Below are 25,679 nucleotides of genomic sequence, written 5' to 3' on the forward strand. Positions count from 1 at the left end.
GATGGAAAGAAAAACCTTTTATTTTGAAGCTAAGATGTCATCGGGTCTGAGGTTCTTACAGGAAAATTGACAAAGCAGCTGTTTTTGGTCGTTTCCGTTTTGGACCGAAACGACAATCCTGTCTTCCCACACAGCTCTCAACGTCAGCTCATCAGGAAAACCTTTCAATTACCACGCTCAGGATATTTTATATCCTTTTCAAAAAATACACATTTTTCATTTGTAATTAAAGAGAAGATTAGAATAGAGTAGAAAGACAAATGATCACAGAGGGAATAAAGTAAACACCAGTAAATAAATGAACGTCACGTCTTTTATTCCATCAATGTAGGAAAATAGATTCACATTAATGTTCTGGCTTCTCTCCTCCGTCACTCTTTTTAATTTCACAACAGAAACAGGGAAAAATAAAGGTGCATTTCACTCAAAACTATCATCTCCAAGCCAAAACATATTTTCCTCCCTCTCAGCCTCATTATGGAACATTAAAAGTAAAGTGCAAAAAAAAAAAAAAAAAGAAACACATAAAGCCAGCAGGTTAACAAAAGAAAACAAATCAACATTTACAGGTGATAATAAAGACAACCCAACAAACAGCAACAGGGAAACCATGCGAAGAGCTGGCAGTGTCTTTCACAAATAAAACAAAGCAGGGAAGATTTTTAGAGCAACCGTAAGAAGGAGGGAAACGACTGCACATCAACAAGCTGTACAACTGTCTGAAACAGCAAAGACACACACCAATACGCAGAACAAAAGACCGACAGCAAAATTAAACAATACGGGAATTTTCAAATTCATTTGGAGAGCGACAATTTAAAAAAAAAAAAAAGCTGTGTCAAATCCCCACTCAAGGACTACATTACCCAGAATTCCAGAGGAAGAGCAAAGGCAGAATCTTTTTAAAAATGTTTTTTGCTTAAGTTTAGACTTCCTTGAGTGGGTTTTTAACAGCTAACAGCTTCCTTCACCTCAGAGTTCACCATCATTACATTACCTGCGGAGTTGATCATCTTCCAATTTATTATCAATTTTATTTATCCTCTCGACATTCTATGTTGTTTCCAACAGATATTAGGCAACAAAATCTTAATAAAGGCAGCTATTGTCAACTTTTAAAGTAAAAAAAAAGCTAATTTTATGTTTTTAATCACAGCCAATCCAGTCGTCTGAATATTATTTTGAGCAGGCTGGATGTTTATATCATTTACTTTAACAACTACGTGTTTTATATTCGCTAAATTAGTGACAATACTTCGGAGTTAAAAGTGACACCAGGCTGCACTGCAAAAAAGACAAGCTCTTACCAAGTATTTTTGGAATAGTTTCTACTGCAAATATCTCAGTATACTTGAAGTAAGACAAAATAAACGTATAAACTTTTCAGCAATGTATAGCAGCTTGATTTAGGTAAATAATTCCTTAATACTGATGAAAAAGAACTAGCTGTATATATGGAAAAATATTTTGTTATAAGTGAAATAAGCTGCCAGTGGAACTAGAACTTTTTCATCAATATTGACTTAAACAAGTTCCTATATCTTGTTGAAAAGTTACATTTAAGTTAGTCTTGTCTTACTTGAAGTGCACAGAGATATTTGCAGTAGAAACCAGACCAAACATACTTGGTAAAGTTTTGTGTTTCGCAGTGTGTAAACAGAAAGTGCCATCGGAGAGCGTTTGCGTGACTTCGTCTGATTCTCCAGCATCATCGCACCAATACCCGAATCCCGATTCATTATCTTTGCTAAACTGACCCGTTTCTGGATTTCCACAGTGAAAGTTTTCTTCTGCTTTGCACTTTCAAAGCTCGGTTCCCGATACAAACTCCCAGCAAGGCCATGCAGGACCAGAGTTAGCCAAAACTAGGCATGCCCAACATTTGAGACCATTTCTACCAACATCTTCACCAATTCAAACTCTTGGTTTTTTTTAAATCTCAAACTGCAAATACTTGCTCTTCTTTTAAGCTTCAAACATTCAAAGTTCCTGTAATTCAGAGAGAAAAAAATCACGCTGGCGTCTGAACTGCCTGAATCCAAACTCGGTTTTCCTCTTTAAAATTCGAGGTATTTCTGATGACTTTCATGCAAACCAGCTGACAAAACTCTGACCTTTCCGTCAACGTGTTATCTGATAACTCATTGTTTCTTGTTTCCCCTGAAGTAAAAACTCCAGATCAGAATGCAAACTAACATCAGAAACGTTTGTTTTACTGCATAGCTCTCCATCCAAACAGCATTTTAAAATAAATCTTTTCAGATAAATCAGTGAGCGCCAAACAAAGCTAGATTAGAGTTATAACTGTAAACAACCAGTTTGACCAGTTTGGCCCAGAATGGTCCTGCTGGGGGGAATCGGCTGCTGAATATCCTCAGGTTTGAACCTGAACTATTTAAAACATCTTATCCCCTAAAGCAACATTTCACTTAGAGATCAACATCATCTCTAACGGGGCTTTGGTGACAATCTCACAACACCTTAAAAAACTTGTGCTGACAGAACAATAATCATTATTTAATCAAATTAAAACACACAGAAATAAATCTGTTTAATCTAGTCCAAACTGTAAGTTACTGTTGCAGATCCAGACTTCTAAACATCTGGTAAGTCTTAATTTCCTCATCTCTTTATGGAAACTGCTAAAAAATAGAAAAACAAAAACAGCACAAAGTCACTAAGATGTGCTACAGTTTGAGTTGCAATGTCCCATTTTTTATAAGAGGATCAGAACCATAAATAATGCAACTGAGAGGTACTTCAAAATATGATGAAAATAATATGCAATTATTTTTAGCATTATGCTAATTTGGGGCATTTTATGAATAAAATAATACAAAAATAAAGCAATAGAGATAATAAAATCATAATATTTAGAAAATAAAGTCCTAATTTGTGTAATACTAAAACTTTATTCTCATAATTTATTATTTTCTTAGCGTTGCCTTAACTCGCCGCTGTAAAGTACAAATGATGTGTTTATTGGAGTGAAATTTAACCCTCCATCCACAGGGGAATGGTTTTGTAAAACAGATTGCTGGTTTCAAAAACACGTGAAACCACGACCATTTCCAAAGATGTTTTTATCCACACAGAAACAGAAACACCAAGAACCAAAATATTGATTTTACTCCCCTGAACCTTTAACCTCGCTGGTACACCACGGGTCGGTGCAAACAGAAAAGTGCAAGTGGAGTGTTTCATAGAACATTTTGCAGCAGCAGCACCACGAAAATGTAATCCGCCATTATTGTTGTCATGCATGACGTATTTGGGGCCATAGATCAAGTTAACATGTCAGCAATTTCACCAAAGTTGCGATTTTGCTGTTGACACAAATACATTAGGGAAAAATTTTCACTACTGAACCCGTCTAAGGAATAAAAAAGTCTTGGTTTCTTATGTCTGTGTGGACTTGGGACATTTTAGAAGAAAACGTTTCCATTTAAGTTTATGTCTCGGAACAACACGTTGAAGCAATCTGAAAACAAAGAACCTATGGATGGTCGGCTGAAGCATCTCCTAAGCCTTGATATTTTATCCCTAAACCCACAATAATCAGTCAGATGAGAAACACGTTGACTGGATGCTTTTGAATTAAATCTGCCTGAACTTTGCTGCATTAAACCTTTAAAATCTCAATTGTTGCAACCAAAGCCCACAAGTGAAATGTTGCTTTTACCCACTCAATACCCTTCAGTTACTTTAACCTCTATATAAAAACAGAGTTTATTTTCCTTTGTTAATTATTATTACTATTAAACTCTAAACTGAGTAAAGTTTAAACCAGGGTTATTACGCTGGTGAAATAAAAATCTGAGCCGGCAGATGTCGGCCTCTAGCAGAGTGCAAGAATTAAGCAGAATACTACATCACTCATAAATACTGGACAGAGTATTTTCTCAGTACAATAAACTCATAATATACACACAGAGTCCATCTTTAAACTCTAGCAGTGCAACGTTTGTTTCAGTTCACCAATGAATCATGTTGGCACTTCACCAAACTCAGGCGAACGGCTAACATCAATAATCGTGCTTCTTTTAAATGATAAATTTAGGGCAGTGAGCGTATAATCAAGCAGTTTTCTTGTGTCGCAACGCAACAAGGTTGATTTTTTTTTTTTCATATAACAGTCTTGATATTTTCAGTGTCCCTCCAACAGAAAAAAGCACTATGTGTGAGGACAGACATTTTACACAAGTCCACAAACTGGCTTTTTTCTTTCTTTGTGTTTTTTTCTTTTTTTTTTTTACAAATTTGTGGTCACATGGTGAAAAAACAGGCAGGACAGACAAAGTAATGGAGCCCTATGGCATTGTAGCACCAACGAAGAAGAAAAAGACGCCCGCCAGTGGAGCGACAGAACGTTTGGTAGAGGTGAAGAGTGTCAGCAATGTGACATTTCCATAGCAACTCCCTCCAAAAATGAGAAGGTGAAAGAAGAAATTATCTGTTTTGCATATTAACTGTGAGAAAAATAAAGAGATCTGGAAAAACTTCTGAGAGATTTGAGATGTTTTTGTTGAAAATGTTCATCTCAAGGTTAAAAGAACAAAAACAAAAATGTTTCAGAAGGAGAAAATTTTCACCCGAGAAAACTCGTAAGTTTTGAGATTAATTTCACATATTTACAAGAAAAAACATGGATATTCACCGACGTTGAAGAAACATAAGCAAATTTTCCATGATTAAAACCAGAACCATGTCGGTATCAGATAAAGAAATAAAATTTACAATTCACTCTCAAAAAAATCCTCATGTGCTTCTACTCTTACCAACTCAATTGTAATTATTTTGTGGCAAATATCCGACTTTTTAACCTCAGTAAACCTCTTTTTGACTTTTCCAAGTTTTAATATTGTACAATTTTGACTTTAATTAATGAAAACTGTACTTTTTATTTTATTTTTTGCAAAAAAATATAAACGCAAAAGAAAAATTTCAGCGTTTTTTTGGTGGAAATTTACTCCTTCAGCAACATTTTTCCCTCTATTCTTTATCCAACAGTCCTGAGTTACTTGGTTTATATATTGAGATATTTGAATTTAAGCTTAGCAAAAATCAAGTCAAAATAAGGCAGCGAAAATATTTTCTTCGACAGCCATCAAAGAAAGTAAGAAAATGGTGTCACATTGCTGACTGTGATGTAGCTGCAACAGGTGGCTGGAATTGGGGCAAAGGTCACAATGGCAACGTACAACAGCGAAGCAACCCGTAGGTTAAACGTGTAATCTAAAACTTCACCACAGAAACCAACAACAGCGCAAATATCAGCCAGTAATTAATACATTTTACTGCTTCTCAATGTGTTAGTGCTATGTGGCAGATTACATTGTGCTTTGCTCTACTATTGCCTGAGCTGAAGAAATTATTGTTAGCATTTACAATTTTCTTTAGCTCACAGTCTACATTGCATAATCTATTCTCCCAATTTCATATTTTTTTATTTTAATAAGTTCTGTTTAGTGTCAGTAGCCCTTTTCAGATCATACACTTCAACCTGTGATTGCAGTATTTTCTTTTGAATACTTGCCTTCATTTGAAGCATTTGGACCAAGAAACAGGAAGACAGAAAGAAAATTTCTACACTGTCAGTTTTTATTGGAGTTTGAACTAGTGAAGCATCAGGCTGGGAGATAAATCTAATTTATCGATTAATCCAATTTGTGATTGTTGAAGATACTTTTTTTTTTTTAAAGTCTGGATTTTTATTGGAAATCTTTTTTCCAGTGTGTAAAAATGGGTTTCCAATGTGTTTCGACCATCTAGCTTGCCAAGTGTATTTCACAGATTCTGTTTATTTGGACTTTCAATTTGTATTTTCTATTTTTATATAATTATGACAATAAAGTCATAATTAAATCATAATATTATTATATTATGATATAATTATTATTATATTATTACATTATATCATAATCACAGTTGTAATATTAGGACAAAAATAAACAAAAAATTTAAATGAGGAATGTTGAGCATCTTGTGAAGTTATACTTTGGTATCAGTTTTTAAAAATAAGGACATATGTGGTGCTTTAGCTAATTATTATTGACTGCAAAAAATAAAATAGGACCTTAAAACTATTTTAAAGAAAAATACACACAGACTGATCGGATCACGTCAGACGTCGTCGACTATAAGCTATTTTCTCAGAATTTAAAGACATTCTTCTTTTAAAAATGCATCTTTATTCTGCTAATATTCTTGTAACTCAACAAACATTTTGATGGCCTAGCCTTAACACGCCATCGTACAACTAAAAGGGATTAGTTTTAGTTAAAACTAAAAATTAGTTTGGCTTTTCAAACATAAAACCAATGTTTGAAAACATTTTCAATTAGCTTTTTTTTATTTTATTGTATGGTATGGAAAAATCTGAAATGTTATTTTTAAGCCATGTCTTCAAGCCAAGCACCACAAAATTTAGCAAATGTGTAAATTTGTTTAAGTCAAAATATCTAAATGTTATAATTCCAACAGGAATTAAAGATATTACTCCACCAAGAGTTGGGAGAAATTGTTGCTTCTTATAATATAAATAAAAGTAGTTGGATGAGTTAAATGCATCTTTGTTGTAAATTATTGTACAAATACAGTTAAATCAGAGTGATGTGACTTACATGAAGAACTTATGTGATATAAATTACCCTTAAAAAGCAGATTTAATTGGAATGTTTCTAGCCGAAGTATGGTCTGAAAGGGGCTAATGTTTTATTAAAGAAAACTGCAACATTTGGATCAATTCTGAATGTTTTAGTGGAACATCAACATTTAATCGGTTGTAAGTTAAGCAGCTGAAGCCTTTTAGCTGACAGTTAAATAAAACCGTCGTTTTTGGTTCTCGATTTACAGGAAACCGTTTCTGTTTCTGCAGCTTTTCTTACCTTTTCAAACTCAACCTCATATGTTCCAGATTTAATTTTTTTTAGGAATAAATCTTCTGAAATCTACAAGAGCAATTCCAACTCTTCAGCTACGTTTTCTGGAATAATTCTGACTTTGTTAAGTTTATGTATAAAACTGTTGTTTTTCTATATAAAATGACTAATTTTACTTGATATATTATTCTGAGTAATGAGTAAATTTACGTTTTTAATCTTTCAAACACGCAATCAGAGACATGTATAAAGCTCACTCAGATAAAAACACAAATCTGCTAAAACAAAGGAACTCTTTAGAAGAGCAGAGCAGAACCAAGCTTTAATTCACATTTACTAAACTGTTAAATATTATTAGAACTTCAACAACTTCCTCAGGAATAAATTGTAAGAACTAACGGTGAATCAAAGCTTGGTTCTGGTTCATTTAGCAGAGAACCTTTAGAAGGATCTAACCCGTATGTACCACCTGATGCCCGTTTCACAAACATGGCACCTTCCTCTTTTACACTGCAAAAAAATGTAATCTTACCAAGTGAGATCATGCAAATATCTTGCTACACCTGAAATGAGACAAAAGTAACATATAAGTAACTGTTCAGCAAGATAAGTAAATAATTTCTTAATATTGATGAAAAATACAAAGTAGAACGAATTATTTTACTTATAACATGGAACAAAATTCTTGATTTTATTTTAAGTCTGCCAGGTAAACCAACATTTTTTCATTAAGATAAAGGAATTACTGTCTGTATCTTGCTGAAAAGTTACCCATTACATAATTATATCTCATTTTAAGTGTACCAAGAGATTTACACCAAAATTACATGGTAAGACTTTGTTTTTTGTTTTTTGCAGTGTTATTTTTTTAGTACAATTATCGTTCAGTTTTTCTCTCTTTTTTTTTTTAAAGTTAAGCACGGACAAACAAACTGCAACACAGAAATTTTTGGGAGGATTAAAAATACAGCAAATAAGGCAAGGAAGGAAGAAGGAACAAGAAGTAGTTCAGATGTACACTGCAAAAACTGAATTTTAAAAAAAGTATCTTTGGTCTAGTTTCTATTGCAAATATCTTCGTGCACTTGACATAAGACAAAATTAATTCACAACTAAGTTTTCAGGAAAACATAGCTGCTTGTTTTAAGTAAATAATTCTTGAAAAACAACTAGTAATAGTGGCACTTCTAACATTTCATTTCATTTATTAGTTTATTTAACAAGGACAAATGTCGCAGGGGAAAAAAGTCTTGTTATAAGTGAAAAAAAATGCCAGTGGAACTAGAACTGGTTGCTAGGGGACAGGCTGGGCTTGGCTGGCGTTGCTAGGTAACAGTACAGTGCCAGGTGCGAAGCAAGTGAAGAAATCTGCCAGTGGAACAAGTATTATTGACTTAAAACAAGCTCCTATATCTTGCTGAAAACTTACTTGTAAGTTAGTTTTGTCTTGTTTCAAGTGTAAGATATCTGCTTGAGAAACTAGACCAAAAATCCTTGGTAAGATTTTGTGTTTTTGCAGTGTGAACCACATGTCGCTCACAAACAAACATGCAGTTAAAGTGTAGACTTCCTGGCTTCATTTATCCTACTGGATTGGCTTTCGTGCTCCAGCCAATCTGGGATTTCCACCAATCAGGACGAGGATGCAAGGAGGAGGGGGCGGGAGTCTTGAGGTAAAATCTGAGTGAATACAGAAGTAGGTGGTTGATGAAAGCTAATGTCCTCCTTTCTGGGGTGGGGGGCTGTTGTCTACTTCCTCCTCCTCAATCTTTACCACCATGGTGGAGGAGATTGAGAGGGAGGAGGCAGGAGCAGCAGAGGAGGTGGAGGCAGGTGGTGGGTTGACGTGAACCTCCACCGGCGTCAGCGTGATCTCCACCTCGCCTTGCTCCTCATGCAGCGTGGGCGCGGGCAGCGGCGGGAACGGAGCCATGCCGAGCCCGCCGCCGCCACCGCTGTTGTTGTTCGGCCTCGGCGCCTTCTGGATCACCTCCACCATGGGGGTCCGCTCCCAGCTGGGGTTCCCAGGGCTGTGGAAGAGCAGCACGGGCCTCACCTGGCTGTCCGGGTCTGCGGCGCTGGCCGGCTGGCACTGCACCACCACGCCACGGGGGTCCACCAGCCGGTGGGCCGGGTCGGACATGGCGGGCAGCTGACCCAGGACCAGCCCCGGCGGCTCCTGGATCACCAGCTCCACCACCGTCTGCGCGGCGGATGACAAGGAAGAGGTCGCCTTCTGGATGACGCCGCCGGTCAATGGCGTGATAATCGGCGGCTGAGGTGGTGGCGGCTGAGGAGATGGGGATGGAACCGCGTCCTCAGGTCGGGGTTTCCTCGGCCGGCCACGTTTCCGTTTAACCGGAGAAGTGCTGAGAGAGGAAGCGGCTGAGACACCAACGGATGACACTTCCCCCTCCTGGGGTCGCTTGGCGGCGGCGCCCCGAGCTTTCTGGACCACCGAGGTCGGCGCCGCCACGGCGTGCTGCTGGGCAGACAGAGAAGGGGGTGGAGCTACCTTCTCCGCCTCAAAGGACAAACAGCTCTGAGGAAGAATCATCACTGGCAACGTCCTGCCCTGCTGCTGGGGCAGCGTCGTCATGGTGATGACCTTCACCCCACCGCTGTTGGCAGGAGCGGTGACGGCGGCGGCGCCTCCATGTGCAGACGGCACGCCGACGGCGGAGGCGTCCGCCGGCGCCTGTGGGGGCACAGCGGAGCGGACGGAGAAGCTCTTGTCAGGGACGGTGCTGCGAGGAAGGATTCTGGGTAACTGCTTTATGAACGCCTCCACCTGCAGCGCCAACGGAGACGCGTCAAACACGCCGCCATGTTGATTCATCAAACACCGAAAAACATTTAATCCTGCCTACAGACTGACCTACGTTGCTTTGAGAAAGTAATCAAACCCTTTGAACCTTTTCCACACCTTGTCAACTTCAACCACAAACTTCACAGTTTATAAAAATTTTTTTTTACTTATTTGCTAAAATTAATATGACAGAATTATATAGTCTGTGAAAAAAAAAAAAATCAAGCTCTTCTGCTTTCTCACAATGCTAACTGCAGAAATACTCCCCTCAGTCAGAAACAAGTCATCAGAGACAGGAGGAGGGTCTTAGCGCTGTCAATCACTCTGATGTTCACCATCTGCTTTGCTACAGCTGGTTCATAGCCTGCCTCAAATGCTAAGGCTAGTTAGCATGCTCACAGGATTTCCTGTAACGGTAAGTTGTTTCTCTACCATAAACACATTTAGCAGCCTGTTCAAGAGGTTGATTGACAGCACTAACACCTGCCTCCTGGATCTGATTGGCTGTTTTTTTCGGGAGTGATGCATTTTTTCAGACAGTAAAAAAATGCTCTAGGAGGAAGTGGAAAAGTTGATACTTTCATAGATTATCTGTCTCATATTAAACAATTACAACATGGTCACACTTTTAACAAATATGTAAAAATAACATATTTTTAAAAGTTACATCTTGCAGCTTTAATGTGGCGCCGTCTGTTTCCACTAAATTTTAATACATTTTTTTCCTTGCTTTTAAATTAAAAATAACAGGAAATATTTTTAAACAGTGGATTTTTTTTCCCACTAATCCCTTCTGTTAGAAGGGATACTAGGGCCAGACTGTAGGATACTGACTTGTTAGAATGTGCAGATATTTTTCTGATTCCTGACTGTAAAATATTTAGTATATTTTGACTTTCAGTTGCATAAAATCCAAAACAAACACACTAAAATTTTGGGAGTAAACCTGATAAAATGGGGAAAAGTTTAAAGGATGTGAATACTTTTTATGTCCCTCATTATCTACATCTCAGCTACGTTTAGAAAATTAAATTGTGTCGGGTCGTTGACTCACTGCTGGTTGCAGAGAGGCAGAGGAGGTAGAGGAGGCGTGAGGAGGAGGAGGAAGAGGAGGAGGAGCGTCTGCTGAGGAAGGCTTGGGGACGGCCGATGTGGATTTGTCCCCAGAAGACATCTTGGGTGAAGACGAGGACAGGTCTCCCTGTTCCTTCTGTAAACAGACAGGAAGCAGCGGTGAGCGGCAGCAGGCGCAGCTCAACGAGGAGAGCGATCGATCGGTCGGAAACAAACCTTCTGGTCTGCGGCTCCGTCTCCGTCAGCTGGAGAAATCACAGGAGTTTTCTTTATGACTTTATGGGTTTTAGCTGGACCGCCTGCGGAGCAGGAGAAAGATGACAAATAACCCCAGAAGAAGAGTTTTTATGATCACTGCAGCGTTCACATTAAAATATGTTTAAATCCTTATAACTGGAAATAAGACACTCCTGAGGAATAAATCGAGGGTTAACCTCATTGCCTGTTGTGTCGAAACTTTTGGACAACATGAAAGCACAAATGTTTAACAAATAAATTTGCTCTGCCTTTATTATCGTAACTGATCAGTAAACAAACAAAAGACACTAATTCAAGCTTCTGGAGGGAATACGTAGTTCTGTGAACTCTGTAACCGACGGCCGTCTTGGCAGGCGGTTGCTATGGAGTTGCTATGACAACAATAACCAAGCCACAAGCTTAGAACTAGCAAAAAAAGTTTGCAATGATTTCGATTGATACATTATCATCGACGGTTTGTTGATATTTATAGAAAATGCTGTAAAAAATATTTTATTTCCTCGAGAGTTTAACGATGGCAGTGGACAAAATGTAATGTTTAATGGTTTTATATTTTCTGTTTTCTGTAAAGCACTTTGAACGGCCTTGTTGCTCAAATGTGCTGTAAAAATAAACCTGGTAAACGGATTAAAGTTTATAGAATAGAATAGAATATAATAGACTTTATTGATCACTGAGGGGAAACTGCTTATAAATTGACAAGCTGCTCCATCCAAGGTGATAAATATAAATAATACAAATATAACCATAAGCAATAAAAATGTATATGTAAAATAATCAAATTAAAAATGTAAATATATAGACATACATATAACTATATATGTGTATTGTAATTTAAACATGACTGAATATAAATAAATAAATAAATAAATTAATTAATTTAATTATCAGGCAAAAGACATATATTACATATTTATACCTAATGTCTGACACTGAAGTAATTCTTATTTGGGTCACAATCTTGGCCAATAAACTGATTTTTGATTTTAGAAAAGCAAATAGTTTCCAAGCCGATGACGACAGAAAAAAGACCTAAAAAATATGACGGGTTGTTTTGGAGTCATTCTTTGGTGGATTTTTAGTGGAATTATTCCTTTAAAAAATGGTGCTAAAGCATTTATTATCTGTTTATTAAAATATATTAGTTAGGGTTTTTTTTTTATTACTTTTTGCCAAAGTTATTAAGAGAAACAGATTACAAACCCCTGGCCTAAATGAATCTTTGTCTGGAGTCAAAATTCGTTTGATGATCTGAAACACGTGAGAGAATGATTGGGGGAAAAATCTGACCTACACAAGTTTGTCCAGATTACCAAAAACAAAAACCAGTTTCTAATGGCGTAACGAGTCAGACCTGCGAGGGCAGCGGACGTGACGAGCTTGGCCTGGTTGCAGCGAGGGTTGACGATGTGCTCCTGGATCAGGTAGCGAGCGATCTCCACCACCGTGTCGAAGGATCGCTTCAGGATCTTCTGGGCCCAATCACAGATCAGCTCGCAGGCCGCCTCCGTCACTTCCTGTTTGTAGGTCTGGACCAGCTCGGTCAGCTCCGACTGGAGACCAGGGGCAACACACAGAGCAGAAAATCAGCTAAACTGGGATTATTTATACTTTAGCCAGTTATTTATTACCTTAAAATAAGAACACTGATCGTTTTCCAAAATGGTGGAAGAATTAAATCCTAAAAAGGTAATTTGACAACAATAAATATCAAATGCAGCAATTATCTATTTACTTTTGTCCAAAGTTCCTGAACCTAAAACCTCAAAACATGAGATTGAACATTTTAAAATTTGTGTTTTAACATTTTAACAATTATTTTATAGGTAGATAAGTACATTTAATGTGTCAAGAGTCACAAAATCGTCACGACTCCAAGAAGAAACATTTTAGAACTACAGCTAAAACTGTTTCTGCTCAAAAGTGACTTTTTGCCTTTTACCCGGCTTAATGAAAAGCAAAGCTAAAAGAAAGTACATGTAAAAACATGAAATTAACAAATAAACCCACTAAGTATCCATAAAAATTACTTCAGGCTTAAAACAATTCATTGGTTTAATCAGCTTCATGTATTATTATTTAACCCAACCTTTTAATCGACAGAATAATCGATTAGTAAAATAATCACTAGTTGTAGACTAGATAATTTTTGTATCATTTTTGACCAGTTTTTGATATCCTGGCACCAGCTCTAGTTTACATAATAACATGGTGGAGTAGGATTGGAAGTACTGGAAGGATTGTAGTTAGTGAGTGAGTACCGGGTCGTTCTTCAGGTCCAGGTTGGGCAGCAGAGGCATGTTCAGAACCGTCTTCCTCCTGATGCCACTATAACAGTACGTATCAGCCACACAGGTTAAGGAATTCAACCAGCAACTGCAGCCATCTGACTCACTCTAACAATCTAACGTATGCTGCACTGATACATTTTAGATAAATGACATTAAGCTCTAAGCAGCTGGGAGTTGGTCAAATTCAGGATTAACCCCTCAACTGGCGGCACCAAAATCACCAAAAACGGCTGAAAACACAAATTAAATCAGCTGCTGTTCCTGAACAATTTGGAGTACATGCAAAAGCTTGGTCTCTTTATGAAGATGACAAGCTAAATTTTCTATTTTTGGAGTCAAAAATACTTTAACTGTAAGTAGTTCGTAGCTATCGCATTTGTAACACAAAAGAAATTGAAATATTTTGATTCCCCCAGATTTTTCATTTTTATTTCTTGTAAAAGCACATTGAGAGTTGAATGTATGGAGCGGAAAATACAATAAATACTATAAATCTGTAGAATAAAGTATTCTGCTCGTGGATTTCAAGATGGATCAAGATAGCACAAAAAGAAATGTAATTTTGGACAAGTTTATTTTTGAGGATGTACAGGTGTTGTCCAAGTGTGCCATTCGGACACTTGGACAACACCTGATATACAAACTTCAACTGACCGTAACTCTGCAGTGCTTCAACACACAGTCATCAATCAGGGTTTTAATGAAAGATAATGACCAGCAGACACATTATTACTGATAGTGGAAATTACTTATAATTATATAAATAAAATAGCATGTCTGCCAAGTTACAAAGAGTAAAAATTTACCCTGCACATCGTTTCAAAAACCGTCTGATAAGTCACATTCTATAGGCGCTGCGCCGTTACCTAGCAACTCCAGCCGAGCCCAGGCCGTTACCTAGCAACCCAAACTGCGTTCCAGCGCATTTGGTCAGCTGGTTTTACCGCTGTATGCGCTGTACAATGGCTGCTGGAAAAGACAAATGTTTTGAGGTTGACTCACTATCCAGAAGCCACTTGCTGCATTCTTGATGGTTATACAGGAGGCTCTACTTCTGCTTTTCAAAGGTGTACAGTTGTATAATTGCGCATCTGTTTGCAGCAATTTTCTCGTGACAGTGTAAATGTTGAGTTGGGCAGTGTGGCCAGCAGCAGCTTTTTTGGATTTAAAGTGACAAGAGGCCCTGAAAGGAACCAGACTACAATCTCATCCTCTAAAAATGATTTCATGCAAAAAATGTAATGAACATATTTTGTATAGACCCTATACTTATCCTAATCTGTTCAAGGAAGCATAATATGTCAGGTTTAAATTCCTGTGCTACATCTTACCATAATATAACCAGCATAGTGGGGTTAAACTGTAGCAGATGAAAATATCATCAATAATCTGGACGGCTCTGGGCTCAAATTCAACCCTAAACATTACATCATTCAGACATTTTGCAGCTGCACTCGTAAACAGCTGCAGGGAAATTTTGACTTTTATAACAAGAATAAATTCATGAGATTTGGCAAAGCATCGTCCCTTCATTCAGTTTCATTCAGAGACTTTCCACAAATTAAATGTGCGATAGACATAGAGAAAGAGGAGTGATACATTACCTCTGTATCTGAACCTGATACACTGATTTATTGCTAAACGTGAACTATTATGCTTCCTTGAACAGGATAGTACAGATCTATGGTCTGAACAAAACACGTTCATTGGATTTGTTCCACAAAATCATTCTGAGATAATGAAATTTTGTCTGATCAGTTCTGCCTATTTTCAGCTCCTTTCAGAATGAGCCGTTTTTAGGGCCTCTGTCACTTTAAATCCAAATAAGCAGCTGCTTTCCATCCCCAAACTCCATGTTTACACTGGCATGTGAAAATGGCTCCAAAGAAATGCGCAATTATATAACTGTACATCTTTGAAAAGCAAAAGTAGAGCCTCCTGCAAAGCCATTGTACAGCGCATTTTGTCCCTCCTTAAATACCCCTGAATCAAATAATTTGGTTATTACATTTTGAAATCTTTAATTAAATCAAATTAAGTGGAAAATCTTCAAAAGTATCAGATTAAACCTAAAGAATGAGTCAGGCTGCTTCACGCAGCGGTTTAAAGGATATTTGGACTGTCCTCTGCCACCGAGTCGCCTCGCCTTGATGTTGGGGAAAATGTCTCTGATGATCTTCCCAAAGTTGGCAGCGCTCAGGGGTCGATGCTGCAAGTTCTCACAGTACCTCCTGCAGCACACAGACTACATCATCAGAACATCAAAGGCTGCGATTCCATTACAAAATATGCGCAAATCTTTGTCAATATTCTGCAAATGTCAAAAACACAATTTTTCAACTGCGGTTTTTATTAAACAAGAAATAAAGTTAGAATCACACGTTAATAAGTCATTCAAAATCACAGCAGTGACGGATATAAACAGTAATATAAAGTATTCATAACTCAGCCATTAGAGGAGGCTTCTGCGTCTTATACTTGGGAGCAGTTCAATATGCGGCATTATGGGTAATTTGAGCTATGAATTCAACACTTCTGAATGACACAAAAGTTTTTATAACTGTGTAATGCTTGAGGTGCACATTGTCCAAAAAACATAATTGTCCTACTACTTCCTGTTACCTTCTTTGTCGTTTCTGTCAGTAGTATCATCAGTCTTGTGATTCGAAACGCGTTTCCATTGCAGTTTTATGAAATAAATATATTTCAGTTGGTACGAGTACTGTAATACTTGTTTTTGTGCTTGTTTCATATCTTTATCTTATCAGCAAGCTGTTGCTAGGTAGATTTTATAAGAGAAATTCATCTATTTTATAACACAACACATTGTCTAATCAGAAAAATGTCTGACGAAAACATTTTTCCGCTTAGCCAATGAAATGGTGCCTAGTTTGGGTAACCAAGGGGATTTTTGGAATAATTGCAATTGCAATAGACGTTGCCTTTGCAGTCAGGCAGACATACCACAGTCGTCCAATCACAAAAAATCTGAAAGAGGATTTTTGCTGTAGTGATTGAGGTACTTTTTGTTTTGTCTTTTTAAAGAAAATACCTGAATGCGAGTCACCGTTATTGGTATATTTAATTACCTATTACCTTGAATTATTTTTAAATTCTAAATGACGCTCACAAACGTGTTTGGTAGGGCTTTTTTCGCTTACTAGCTAATGCTAACGACACTATGTAGCTAACTGAATAGCTTACAGAGTTAGTCGCTTTAATATCCGTATCTTTTAGCACAAACGCAGGTTAATATCCTCTGTAGATTCCGGATGTTTGTTAAAAGTGTTTTTGATCAACCCAGTTATTAAGTGCATTTGCTTTTAACTAGCAACTGCGATGGATGTGAGTGGGTTTTCTTTTTTTTAACTCTATGGTTAATGGAAACGCAGCTACTCTGTTGTTGTAATGAGGGTGTGTCTGTCTGTGTGCGTTTCCCCACCTGTACGTCTCGTAGACGTCCTGTTTGGGCAGACAGGTGTCTGAATGCTCCTCCAGGTGACTCCGAATCCAGTTACAGGTGTGCAGCTGGTCAGCTGTGTTGAATGAACTCGGGTCGCCACCACTGGGTGTCACACACACACATGCGCAATTATATTCAGGTATACATCTACCATCCATTAACAATGATAAGAATCAGAAGAAAACTGGACTTATTAGGTAAATTTAACAACGGCTTGAACCATAGGTTATCAAAGTGTGGCGCGTGGGCCATTTGTGGCCCTTGGAATGATTTTCTGCGGCCATAACTATATGGCCGCAGAATATAGTTATATTACTTACAGCTTGCCTGCAAGCAAAGGCAAGCTGTAAGTAAAAGAAGCTTCAGGTCTGCACAAAATCCACTTTATAATAGACCAAAACTACATAGTTGTATCTTAAGTTATTTATCCCAATTAACTGGAATAACAAAAGCTGCATTCGCTTTTTGTTTTTTTTCCTTCTTTTGACATTAATGCAGATCATATCACAGTGGGCAAAAGCCACACTGCCCATTTCAAGAATCACAATAACGTAATAGAGATAAAGAGCTGAAAATATCATTGAAATGTCTGACAGCAGGTACAGCCTGTCTCAGGTATCATGCATCTATTTTATTTAACACAACATTTAAGCAACCAGCCTAAATCTGCCATAAACTTAAACTTAAAATGTTCATAAACGAGTCTGACGTTTTGTCTCCGGAGCTGGGCCCCGAGGGCAGCTGGAGGTACAGGAACAGCTTGTCATTGTCTGAGAAGCGCTGAACGTCTTGCTGTTCAACAAAGCAAACCTGCATTAGATTCTGCAGATGCAACATTTAAATTTAAGATTAAAAATGTCTTAAATTTAACATCTTGGTAAAAAAAAATAGTTTTTACCAAGATTTGATCCACTTTGGTCTGAACGTTCTTTCTGCAAGAAACCAAACAAATCAAGTCATTAAAATTTCATTTATACAGAAATAAGTTTAGGTGAAAACATACTAATTATATATCAGTAATAATTTTTACCTACTAATATTAGTTTTTTCAGATGTTTATATTTTTTGACATGATTTAACCTAAAAGGAGCTGTTTGCTTCTTAATAATAATATATTCACTTCCAATCCACCAGCTGCTAAAAGAAAAGCTCAAATTACTCTTAATAATTCTAATTAAATGGTCAAAATATTTTAGATTAAATATTCTAGTTCAAATTCTGAAATCAATTTGGCTATTTCTAAATATTTTCTGCAAAACAAGCCTAAAACTCACATTAAAAGTTAAATTTCAGTTTAAACTACTCAATTTTCTTTTGTTCTCTTATTGACAAGAATAATAAAAGTAAAAACGCTTTAAAAAGCATCAGATCATTTTGAGGAAGTTCTTATATGGCTTACGAGATGTTGCTGCTCAGCTTTTGCAGCAAAATGCTGGGCTCTGTGTCGCCCTCCCCCGGCTCCAGGCCACCCTTGTCCCTGTGGGAGGCGTCGGCCCGCTGGTGCTGCTGGTCCTCCGACATCTGGACCGACTAACCTGTGCTTAGAACCAACATCTGACAACACAAAAACCTGCCACATTAAAACAACGATATCAGGAGCCTGACTGGAAACAGTACTACAACGCAGTAACAGAGCCGCTGTAGATACAAAAAAAGAAAATTAAAATCTCAGAAACTTTCTAGTAAAGACAAGTTGAAAATTAGCTACAAAACACTCAGAAATTTTTTTATTAATGTCAGAAAGTTTCCAGTACAAACATTGAAATTCTGAGTTTGAAGAATCAAATTTTCGACTTTTGGAAATTTCATGAGTTTCAAAAGTTGAGGATTTTTGACACTTGAAGCTAAGTTTTTCTCGTTTTTTTCTAGAAATTTTATATTTTTTGTATGAAATTTAAAAATATATTTTTAGGTTAAAAATAAATATTTAAAACATTTTTATTTGTATTGTCTTTGTGTTAGTTTTTTTGTGCCATACCTACAGTTACTTTTCATTTTATATTGTTTTGTTGACTGACAATATGCAGCATCTACTGTGAAATGTTCGAAATATGTTGTTCAATAGTTCAGTTCACTGATTGATTTATCAGTTGGTTGATAAATAAATGGAAGGGAAAGCAGGAGTTTGCACAACCGAAAAAGTGTTTTAAAAAAATCACTATTATGAATATTAAAATTTCTCAACACACTAAAAGGTGCAGCACCAAGAACATTTATATAGTAAATTTTAAAAAAATTCTTAAAAATAGAAAATGTTATTTCATTTTTTTAATTATAAGAATATATTTTTAAAGGAAAAAAACAAAGTTTAGGTTTTCACGGACTTCCAGCTTAAAATACGAACATGTCTATTGCAATATAGCAAATTGGAGGCCTAAAAAATAAACACAATTCAGGCGGTGACACCACAAACACCTAAATATTTCTCTATATTGTGTGTACTACAGGTAAATCTGGGCCGAACTTTTTTTCTAATTGTTTTTGTCAAACAAAGACTGGAGAATTGAGCTGTAGGATTCAGTGACAGAAGAAAATCAATTTAAATAGCCACTTATTTTTGATCCAACACAGTTGTCATTCTTAACAATTATGCCGCTCGCTTCGCTTTAGCATCGCTTCGTGCTGTCATTAAACCCAGAATCCAAACCGGTTCCGCTCTGACCGGCTGTAATAATAAAAAGGGCCCGCTGGCTGCCGGGTAAAGACACATGCTGGCTGACAGGGTACTGGTGAACTAAACTATCACAACAGGAGCGGAAGGAATATAAAGACCAGAAGCGAACGCAGCCCGTCCTCGGCCGCGGCCCCTCCTTACAGCCCGCCGGGTTTTAGTGGAAATGCCGAAGATCCCATGTCAGCTCTGACTGCCGTGTTTACAGCGGGCGCAGCGCCGGTGGTCATGTGCCTGCCATTTACTACAAAACACACACAGACGCAAGTGTACATGCTACTGCGGAGCTAACGGGCTAGCGGGCAACACTCACATCCATCGCAGATGCGGCAAAAGGAAAGACATTTAATAGCTGGGTTGATCAAGGACACGTTTAACAAACATCTGGAATCTACAGAGGATATAAACATGCGTTTTAGCCAAAAGATACGGATATTAAAGCGACTAGAGCGGTTAACTACTCAGTTAGCTACATAGTGTCATTAGCATTAGCTAGTAAGCGAAGAAAGCCCTACCAAACACGTTTATGAGCGTCATTTAGAATTTAAAAATAATTCAAGATAATAGGTAATTAAATATACTATTAATGTAAGGCTTACTGTGTGACTCACATTGCAGTATTTATTTTAAAAAGAAAAAAGAAAGTACCTGAACCAAGATACAGCAAAAATCCCCTTTCAGATTTTTTTGTGATTGGACAACTATACTATGTCTGCCTGACTACAAAGGCAACGTCTATTGCAATTGGTCCGCTGTCAAAAATCCCCTTAGATACCCAAATTAGGCACCATTTCATTGGCTAAGCGGAAACATTTTTTCGTCAGGCAATTTTCTGATTGGACAACGTGTCCTGGTCTGCCCAGTTACAAAAGAGATGAATTTATCTTATGAAATCTACCTAGTAACAGCCCCCTGATAAGACAAAGATATGAAACGAACACGAAAACAAGAGCTGCAGTCATCATATCAACTGCTTATCGTTCCTTTTCTACCTTGAAAGTTATTTATTAAACCATTAAATAGTTGTTTAATAAACTTTAATAAAGTTTTGTCTTTAAACATAAAGTGATATTACACAAATCAAACAAATGTACCGATATCGGTTTTCCAGAATAACAAAATTTTGTTTTCTTTGTCTGACGTTCCAATTTCAAACGCAGTATATTCAAATTTATTTAAATAAACAATAAGTAGGAAAAAAACATGCTGCTGTTTATTTTGATCTTTTTCAACTGATGTATTAGTTTTAAATTAAACAAGAAGTAAAAGATCACCTCTTTTTATGAGAAATAAAATATCTCACTTACGTTTATAAAGTGTAAAATGGTAGGAGTTTAGTTTTAGGAATTTTAAACATTTTTTGATATTTACTTACACTTAACATGCCAATCAAGGAAACATTTCCTGACTCATTGCTGAATCTCTGATGTAAATCAATTTGAAAAAAAAGTTTATCATGTATTCAACTCTTACAATGGTTGATTTAATGAATGCTGAAATCTTTACATAAAGAAACCATTCATGTTTACATAAAGCAAATAACTAGATTAAAAGTAGAGTTAGATTCAATGTAAAAATATATATAGTGAGTTGTTACAAAATGTGTTTATTTTACCTTAAGAAAGAGTTTACTTCCTTATTTAATAATATTTTTAGACAAAGTGGTAGTAAATAAAATAAAATGAGATTTGTAATAGTTTTTTTTATTTATTGTATTTATTTTTCCATTATACAAAAGTGAACATAAACAGAAAGAAACTAAACTGGGATAGATAGGTTGCATGGTGGGAGGTTATTTCTGATGTAGCAGGGAAACGGCTCCAACTCGTCTTCATTCAAACCCGCTGCAGAAAAAGCAGACAAAAACAAGTTACTGCAGGAGTAAATTTCACCCTGTGAAGATCATGGAGTTATCCTGAAAATGTCTAACAACAGGGATTTGTGTCTACAAGGAGATCTGGACGTACCTGACCAAATGAGCGATGTCCCAGTTGGTTTCTGATGACAGAGGACCAATGATTTCCACACCCTCTTCGGTCACGATGGCAATCTCATGCTGGAATAAAAACATTAAAACATTAAATCCCCACATTCAGTGAAAGCAAAATCCATTAAAGCAGTGGGGTTTTTTTATATATAATGGGCGGCCGCCAGGGGGCGCTGTAGGAACCTCAGAAAGTTGGAGAAAACATGAGAAAAACATGCAACAAAAAATAATAATAAATTCAATTACAAGTTTTTCTGTCTTTCTATCCATTTTTTAAAATAAGATATACCTTAAAATTATTTATGTAAACATTATTTCTGGTGTTTAGTTTCTGACATCAAGCCGCTCATTTCCTCAAGCAAGAAATGTAAACATTTCTGACAAGAAAAAAACAAAAGGAACTGCTGCAAAAAAACAAGAACTGGGACGAAAAAAACTAAATTTGATCCGATTAATATAAAATATTTTATTAGAAAAATGCAATATCTGGTAAAAAAAAAAATGTCATAATAGATTATCTATAAAATCTATTATATTAAAATATTTTTTTTCCTCCACAGGATTCTTAGCCATCTAACATCAAATAGTATTTTTTTAAAATAATTTTCTAATTTTATCTGGACTCATTTGTAGATTAATATATAACATATTTCCATGCGTCTTATTTTATTTATTTATATTCGGCCATATTTAAATTATTTACATCAGAGTTATTCATATGCGTTATAAACTTATAGATCATTTATGGTTATATTTGTAATATTAATATAGTAGCTTGTCAACTAAAAAGTGATTTCCACTTTGGGGTCAATGAAGTATATTCTATGCTAAGTGAATGTAGTAATTATGGAGAAGTGAATAAGAACCTTCTAAAAGTTTGTTTCTTTCCATATTCTGTGCGGGCGGAGCTTTTGGGAGCTCCTGGTGAAAGTTTAGCTCAGTTGGTGTTTGTCTTCGGCTCTGGGTCCGATTGGAAACTTGAGCTGGACTCACCCTGTTGTAGGAGCGAGCGTCTCTGTAGTAAAGCACTTTGAGGCAGCGCTCCACCAGATCCCGGGCTTCCTGCTTGCTGATGTCCGCCTTGTTCTCCACCACCTCCCTCATCAGAGGCTGGAAGCACAACAAATCAAACTTTTACTTAAAAACAAACACTTTCAATCCACAGAGACCTGATTCACGTCAAACACTTCAAGGTTTGAAATTACACAGCCTGGGAATCCTGGATTCCTCATAAGATTACAACTTTATTCTCATCATTGAAGAAAGAAAAACGTAGGCTGGCCCTAATACTCCATCATAGAGTCGACCTATCAAAATAAAAGGAAGCCTGGCCTTGCTGACATCACCTGTTACCATGGAAACGGAAGGAGGAAAAAAGAAAGCTAAATATGATTCATCGCCTTGTCCCACAGTTATGGTTGAATGATCCCATATGAACCCAAATCTTTTTTAACATTTAAATTATAAAATGTTGTTTTCATTTTCACATGGGGACTCACCTGAGCCAGGTACGCTCCAAACCCGGTGGCGACTGTTGGAGCCTCGTAAGCAACTCCCAGCTTGTCCACATAACCCAGAAAACTGGAGAAGACAAAACATTTAGTAAGTTAATGAAGTTTTCCAAACTTTTCGTTTCTGTGGAGCGCTCACCTTTCCCCGTTGTAGAAACCTCCGATGACCACGGTGTTCCACAGAGGATTCATCTTGCTGCGGCGGTTGTACATCACTCTGGTCAGCCAGGAGTGGATGGCCTTCGGACTGTAGCTGTGGCCGTCTCCGAGCAGCTCCTCATCGATGCTAACAGCAGAAACAACATTTACGTCCAGAGCGATCCAGAATCAGCACGCGGGTTCAGTTCTTACAGCTGGAAACTAGAGATCAGGTCCGATTGCTCAGACCTGAACCTTCAGAGCCACATAAAGACGGTTACAGTCGGCCTTCTATCACCTGAAGAACGTTTGCAGGATTCGATTAGAGGACTAATGTCCCAGTAAGATCTAGAGCGGTGTTTCTCAAACTTCTTCAGACCTAACCAATTTAACAAATCACCTGGCTTGAAATTGTGCCACAATAAAACCACATCTTAATATATACACCCTGAAATTAAAATATTAGTCTCTTAACTCATTTATTGTTGTTTTCTTTGGTCATCCTAATGAGAAATGTGTTGCTGTTTCACATTTCCTTCTAAATGTGAATGATCATGAACATATTGGGATGTTTTGAGTTATTTACAGATTCTTTAAGTTTGATTTCTAAGTGGGTTTGCTTTTAGTCGTTAATGAGGAACTTACACCATCTGTTCAATGACCTGCTTTAGGTACTGATAGTCAGCGTAGTCCCCTGATGCTCCCAGGATGGTGTTGTCGTTCACCTATTAAAAAAACAAACAATTAAAAACATTATAAACAACTTTCAGTTATATACATCTCTGTTTTCTTGTTGACAGTGGTCGTCACCTTCATGAGGCGGGAAATGTTCCTGAACCGAGCCAGAGAGCCATAAGAACCCAACATGTCCGCCGCAATGATGACGCCGCCTGTGAACTTCACACCAAGCACCGATGTTCCAGTTACCATCGGGTTACTGCGAAAAGAAAGAAGAAATATCCAATAATTGACATGACTGTAAAAGTCTATAGAATCTGCATATCATTGCCTGGTGAAAATATTCCTAATGAGTAACGCAGCTCGAGCAACCAAAGATCAGTTTCTGTACAGTAAAACTAAAATTGTATAAAGATTTTACAAAACTACAAAACCTCTACTTTTCCATCCTTACTTTTTTGTTACCATATAAAATACAGCAACATCTATTTCTGTGTTTCTTTGTTTGTCTTCTCGAACCCCCAGTTGGGTGGTTTCATGCTAATAAAAACATAATTACTGATTTGAATTTTAATTACAGAATATGTCAGTAATAGGTAAGCCTGTCACAATAAGCAGTTAAAACGAGATCATTTTATTTTTAAGGAAAATGTTGTTTACATGCACATCATTGGTTTAAATAAAACCAATTTTATTAATGGTTTCGGTTTGAAGTGGTTTTTATTTCCGTTTTATTAATTGGTTTTGGTTGTCATGTTTTATTTTGGATATTTAAAATATCTTCCGGTTCCAGTGTTTAATGTCCTTTACTAAATGTAATTTTACTAGTCTTTAAGAGGATGAACTTTCATTATTATGCCATTATTAATATGTCACTTGAAAATTGTCTCAAAATAACAATATTATCATTGATTGTAAAAATTACTGCGATGATTTATCATTCTGAAAAATTTATAATTGTGACAGGCATAGTAATAGGCACCTATAATTACTTTATTTCCATAACACTAAAATAGTATTACTCAACTACTCTTGGAAATCAGGATAAAATAATAAATAATAAACATAAGCCTTTTCTCAAAGTTTTGCATTTTATTATTCTAATAATTACTTTAAAGACTGCAGATCGTCTCTGAAGTAATTATCTTACTTTTTATATCTGGGAACAACAATCTGCTGTCTAAGTTAGCTTAGAGAGCTAACAGGCTACGATTTATCAAACGCCTAAAACCAGATTTAAATAGATTACCTAATGTCTGATAATCTTTATTATTTAATTAATATAATAACTCCAAGTGTTTGTTTACTTTAATAAAGTCATAAACCTTAATGTTGCGGTAAACTGTTAAATGTTTTAGCCTTAGTTAGCAGCAGCCGTTTCTCCATGATGATACAGCACAGCAGCGGAGATCAAACCGAAACCAGAACCGGTGTTCGGCTTCATTACGAGGTTCTGGTTCCGAGCCAGACATCTACTCACAGTGTGTGTCTAACTGGACCGCATGATGTTCCGGACCCGGTGCTGCTGGTGCCAGGGAAAGAATAAAACTGTCCGGGCTTTGGTCCGTTCTCCCAGAAGTTTAGCTTTAGACCGCTGGACTCCATGTTGAATATGACGGAAATGACGAAACAGTCGCTCAACGTCACTTCCACCCCAACTCTACTTACAATAAAACAGCATTTTGTCAAGATTTTGAAGGAGAAAATAAAGTTTTACATTTACACAAAGGTGGGTAGAGTAACCAAAAATTGTACACAAGTAAACCTGGCACAACTTCAACATATTTTTACTCAAGTAAATTTAAAAAGTAGAAATAAATTACTCAATTCAAACTGAATTTAATTCAGTTACATTTAATCTCGAAATGCTTGAATTATTTCTAGCCTTTTTTTTCTTTCTAGTTTTAACTTCAAGTGT

The 25,679-nt window shown here is 36.8% G+C and overlaps 2 protein-coding genes across 3 annotated transcripts; both read right to left on the reverse strand.

The window, feature by feature from the left end:
• Positions 1-299: 299 nt before the first annotated feature.
• On the reverse strand, positions 300-20,289 carry rfx5 (regulatory factor X, 5). 2 transcript variants are annotated; one of them, XM_044138351.1, is made up of 11 exons: positions 20,096-20,289; positions 18,176-18,330; positions 17,675-17,708; positions 17,485-17,568; positions 16,756-16,898; positions 15,428-15,544; positions 13,284-13,362; positions 12,377-12,575; positions 10,981-11,063; positions 10,745-10,900; positions 300-9,672 (listed from the first exon to the last, which is right to left on the reverse strand). In XM_044138351.1, exons 2-11 carry the CDS (start codon positions 18,295-18,297, stop codon positions 8,596-8,598), a joined length of 2,094 nt encoding a protein of 697 aa, XP_043994286.1. In that variant the 5' UTR covers positions 18,298-18,330; positions 20,096-20,289; the 3' UTR covers positions 300-8,595. The 2 variants fall into 2 exon arrangements, with proteins under 2 accessions (XP_043994286.1, XP_043994288.1); XM_044138353.1 differs by having other exon boundaries at positions 16,756-16,878; positions 17,486-17,568; positions 20,096-20,288.
• Positions 20,290-21,129: 840 nt separating this feature from the next.
• Positions 21,130-25,403, reverse strand: psmb4 (proteasome 20S subunit beta 4). The gene is made up of 8 exons (XM_044138077.1): positions 25,242-25,403; positions 23,894-24,020; positions 23,729-23,808; positions 23,085-23,231; positions 22,934-23,015; positions 22,428-22,544; positions 21,415-21,503; positions 21,130-21,291 (listed from the first exon to the last, which is right to left on the reverse strand). The coding sequence occupies exons 1-8, from the start codon at positions 25,364-25,366 to the stop codon at positions 21,279-21,281; spliced, it is 780 nt and encodes a 259-aa protein (XP_043994012.1). The 5' UTR covers positions 25,367-25,403; the 3' UTR covers positions 21,130-21,278.
• Positions 25,404-25,679: the final 276 nt, after the last annotated feature.

Source organism: Gambusia affinis, linkage group LG14, assembly GCF_019740435.1.
Source record: "Gambusia affinis linkage group LG14, SWU_Gaff_1.0, whole genome shotgun sequence".
Lineage (NCBI taxonomy): Eukaryota > Metazoa > Chordata > Actinopteri > Cyprinodontiformes > Poeciliidae > Gambusia > Gambusia affinis.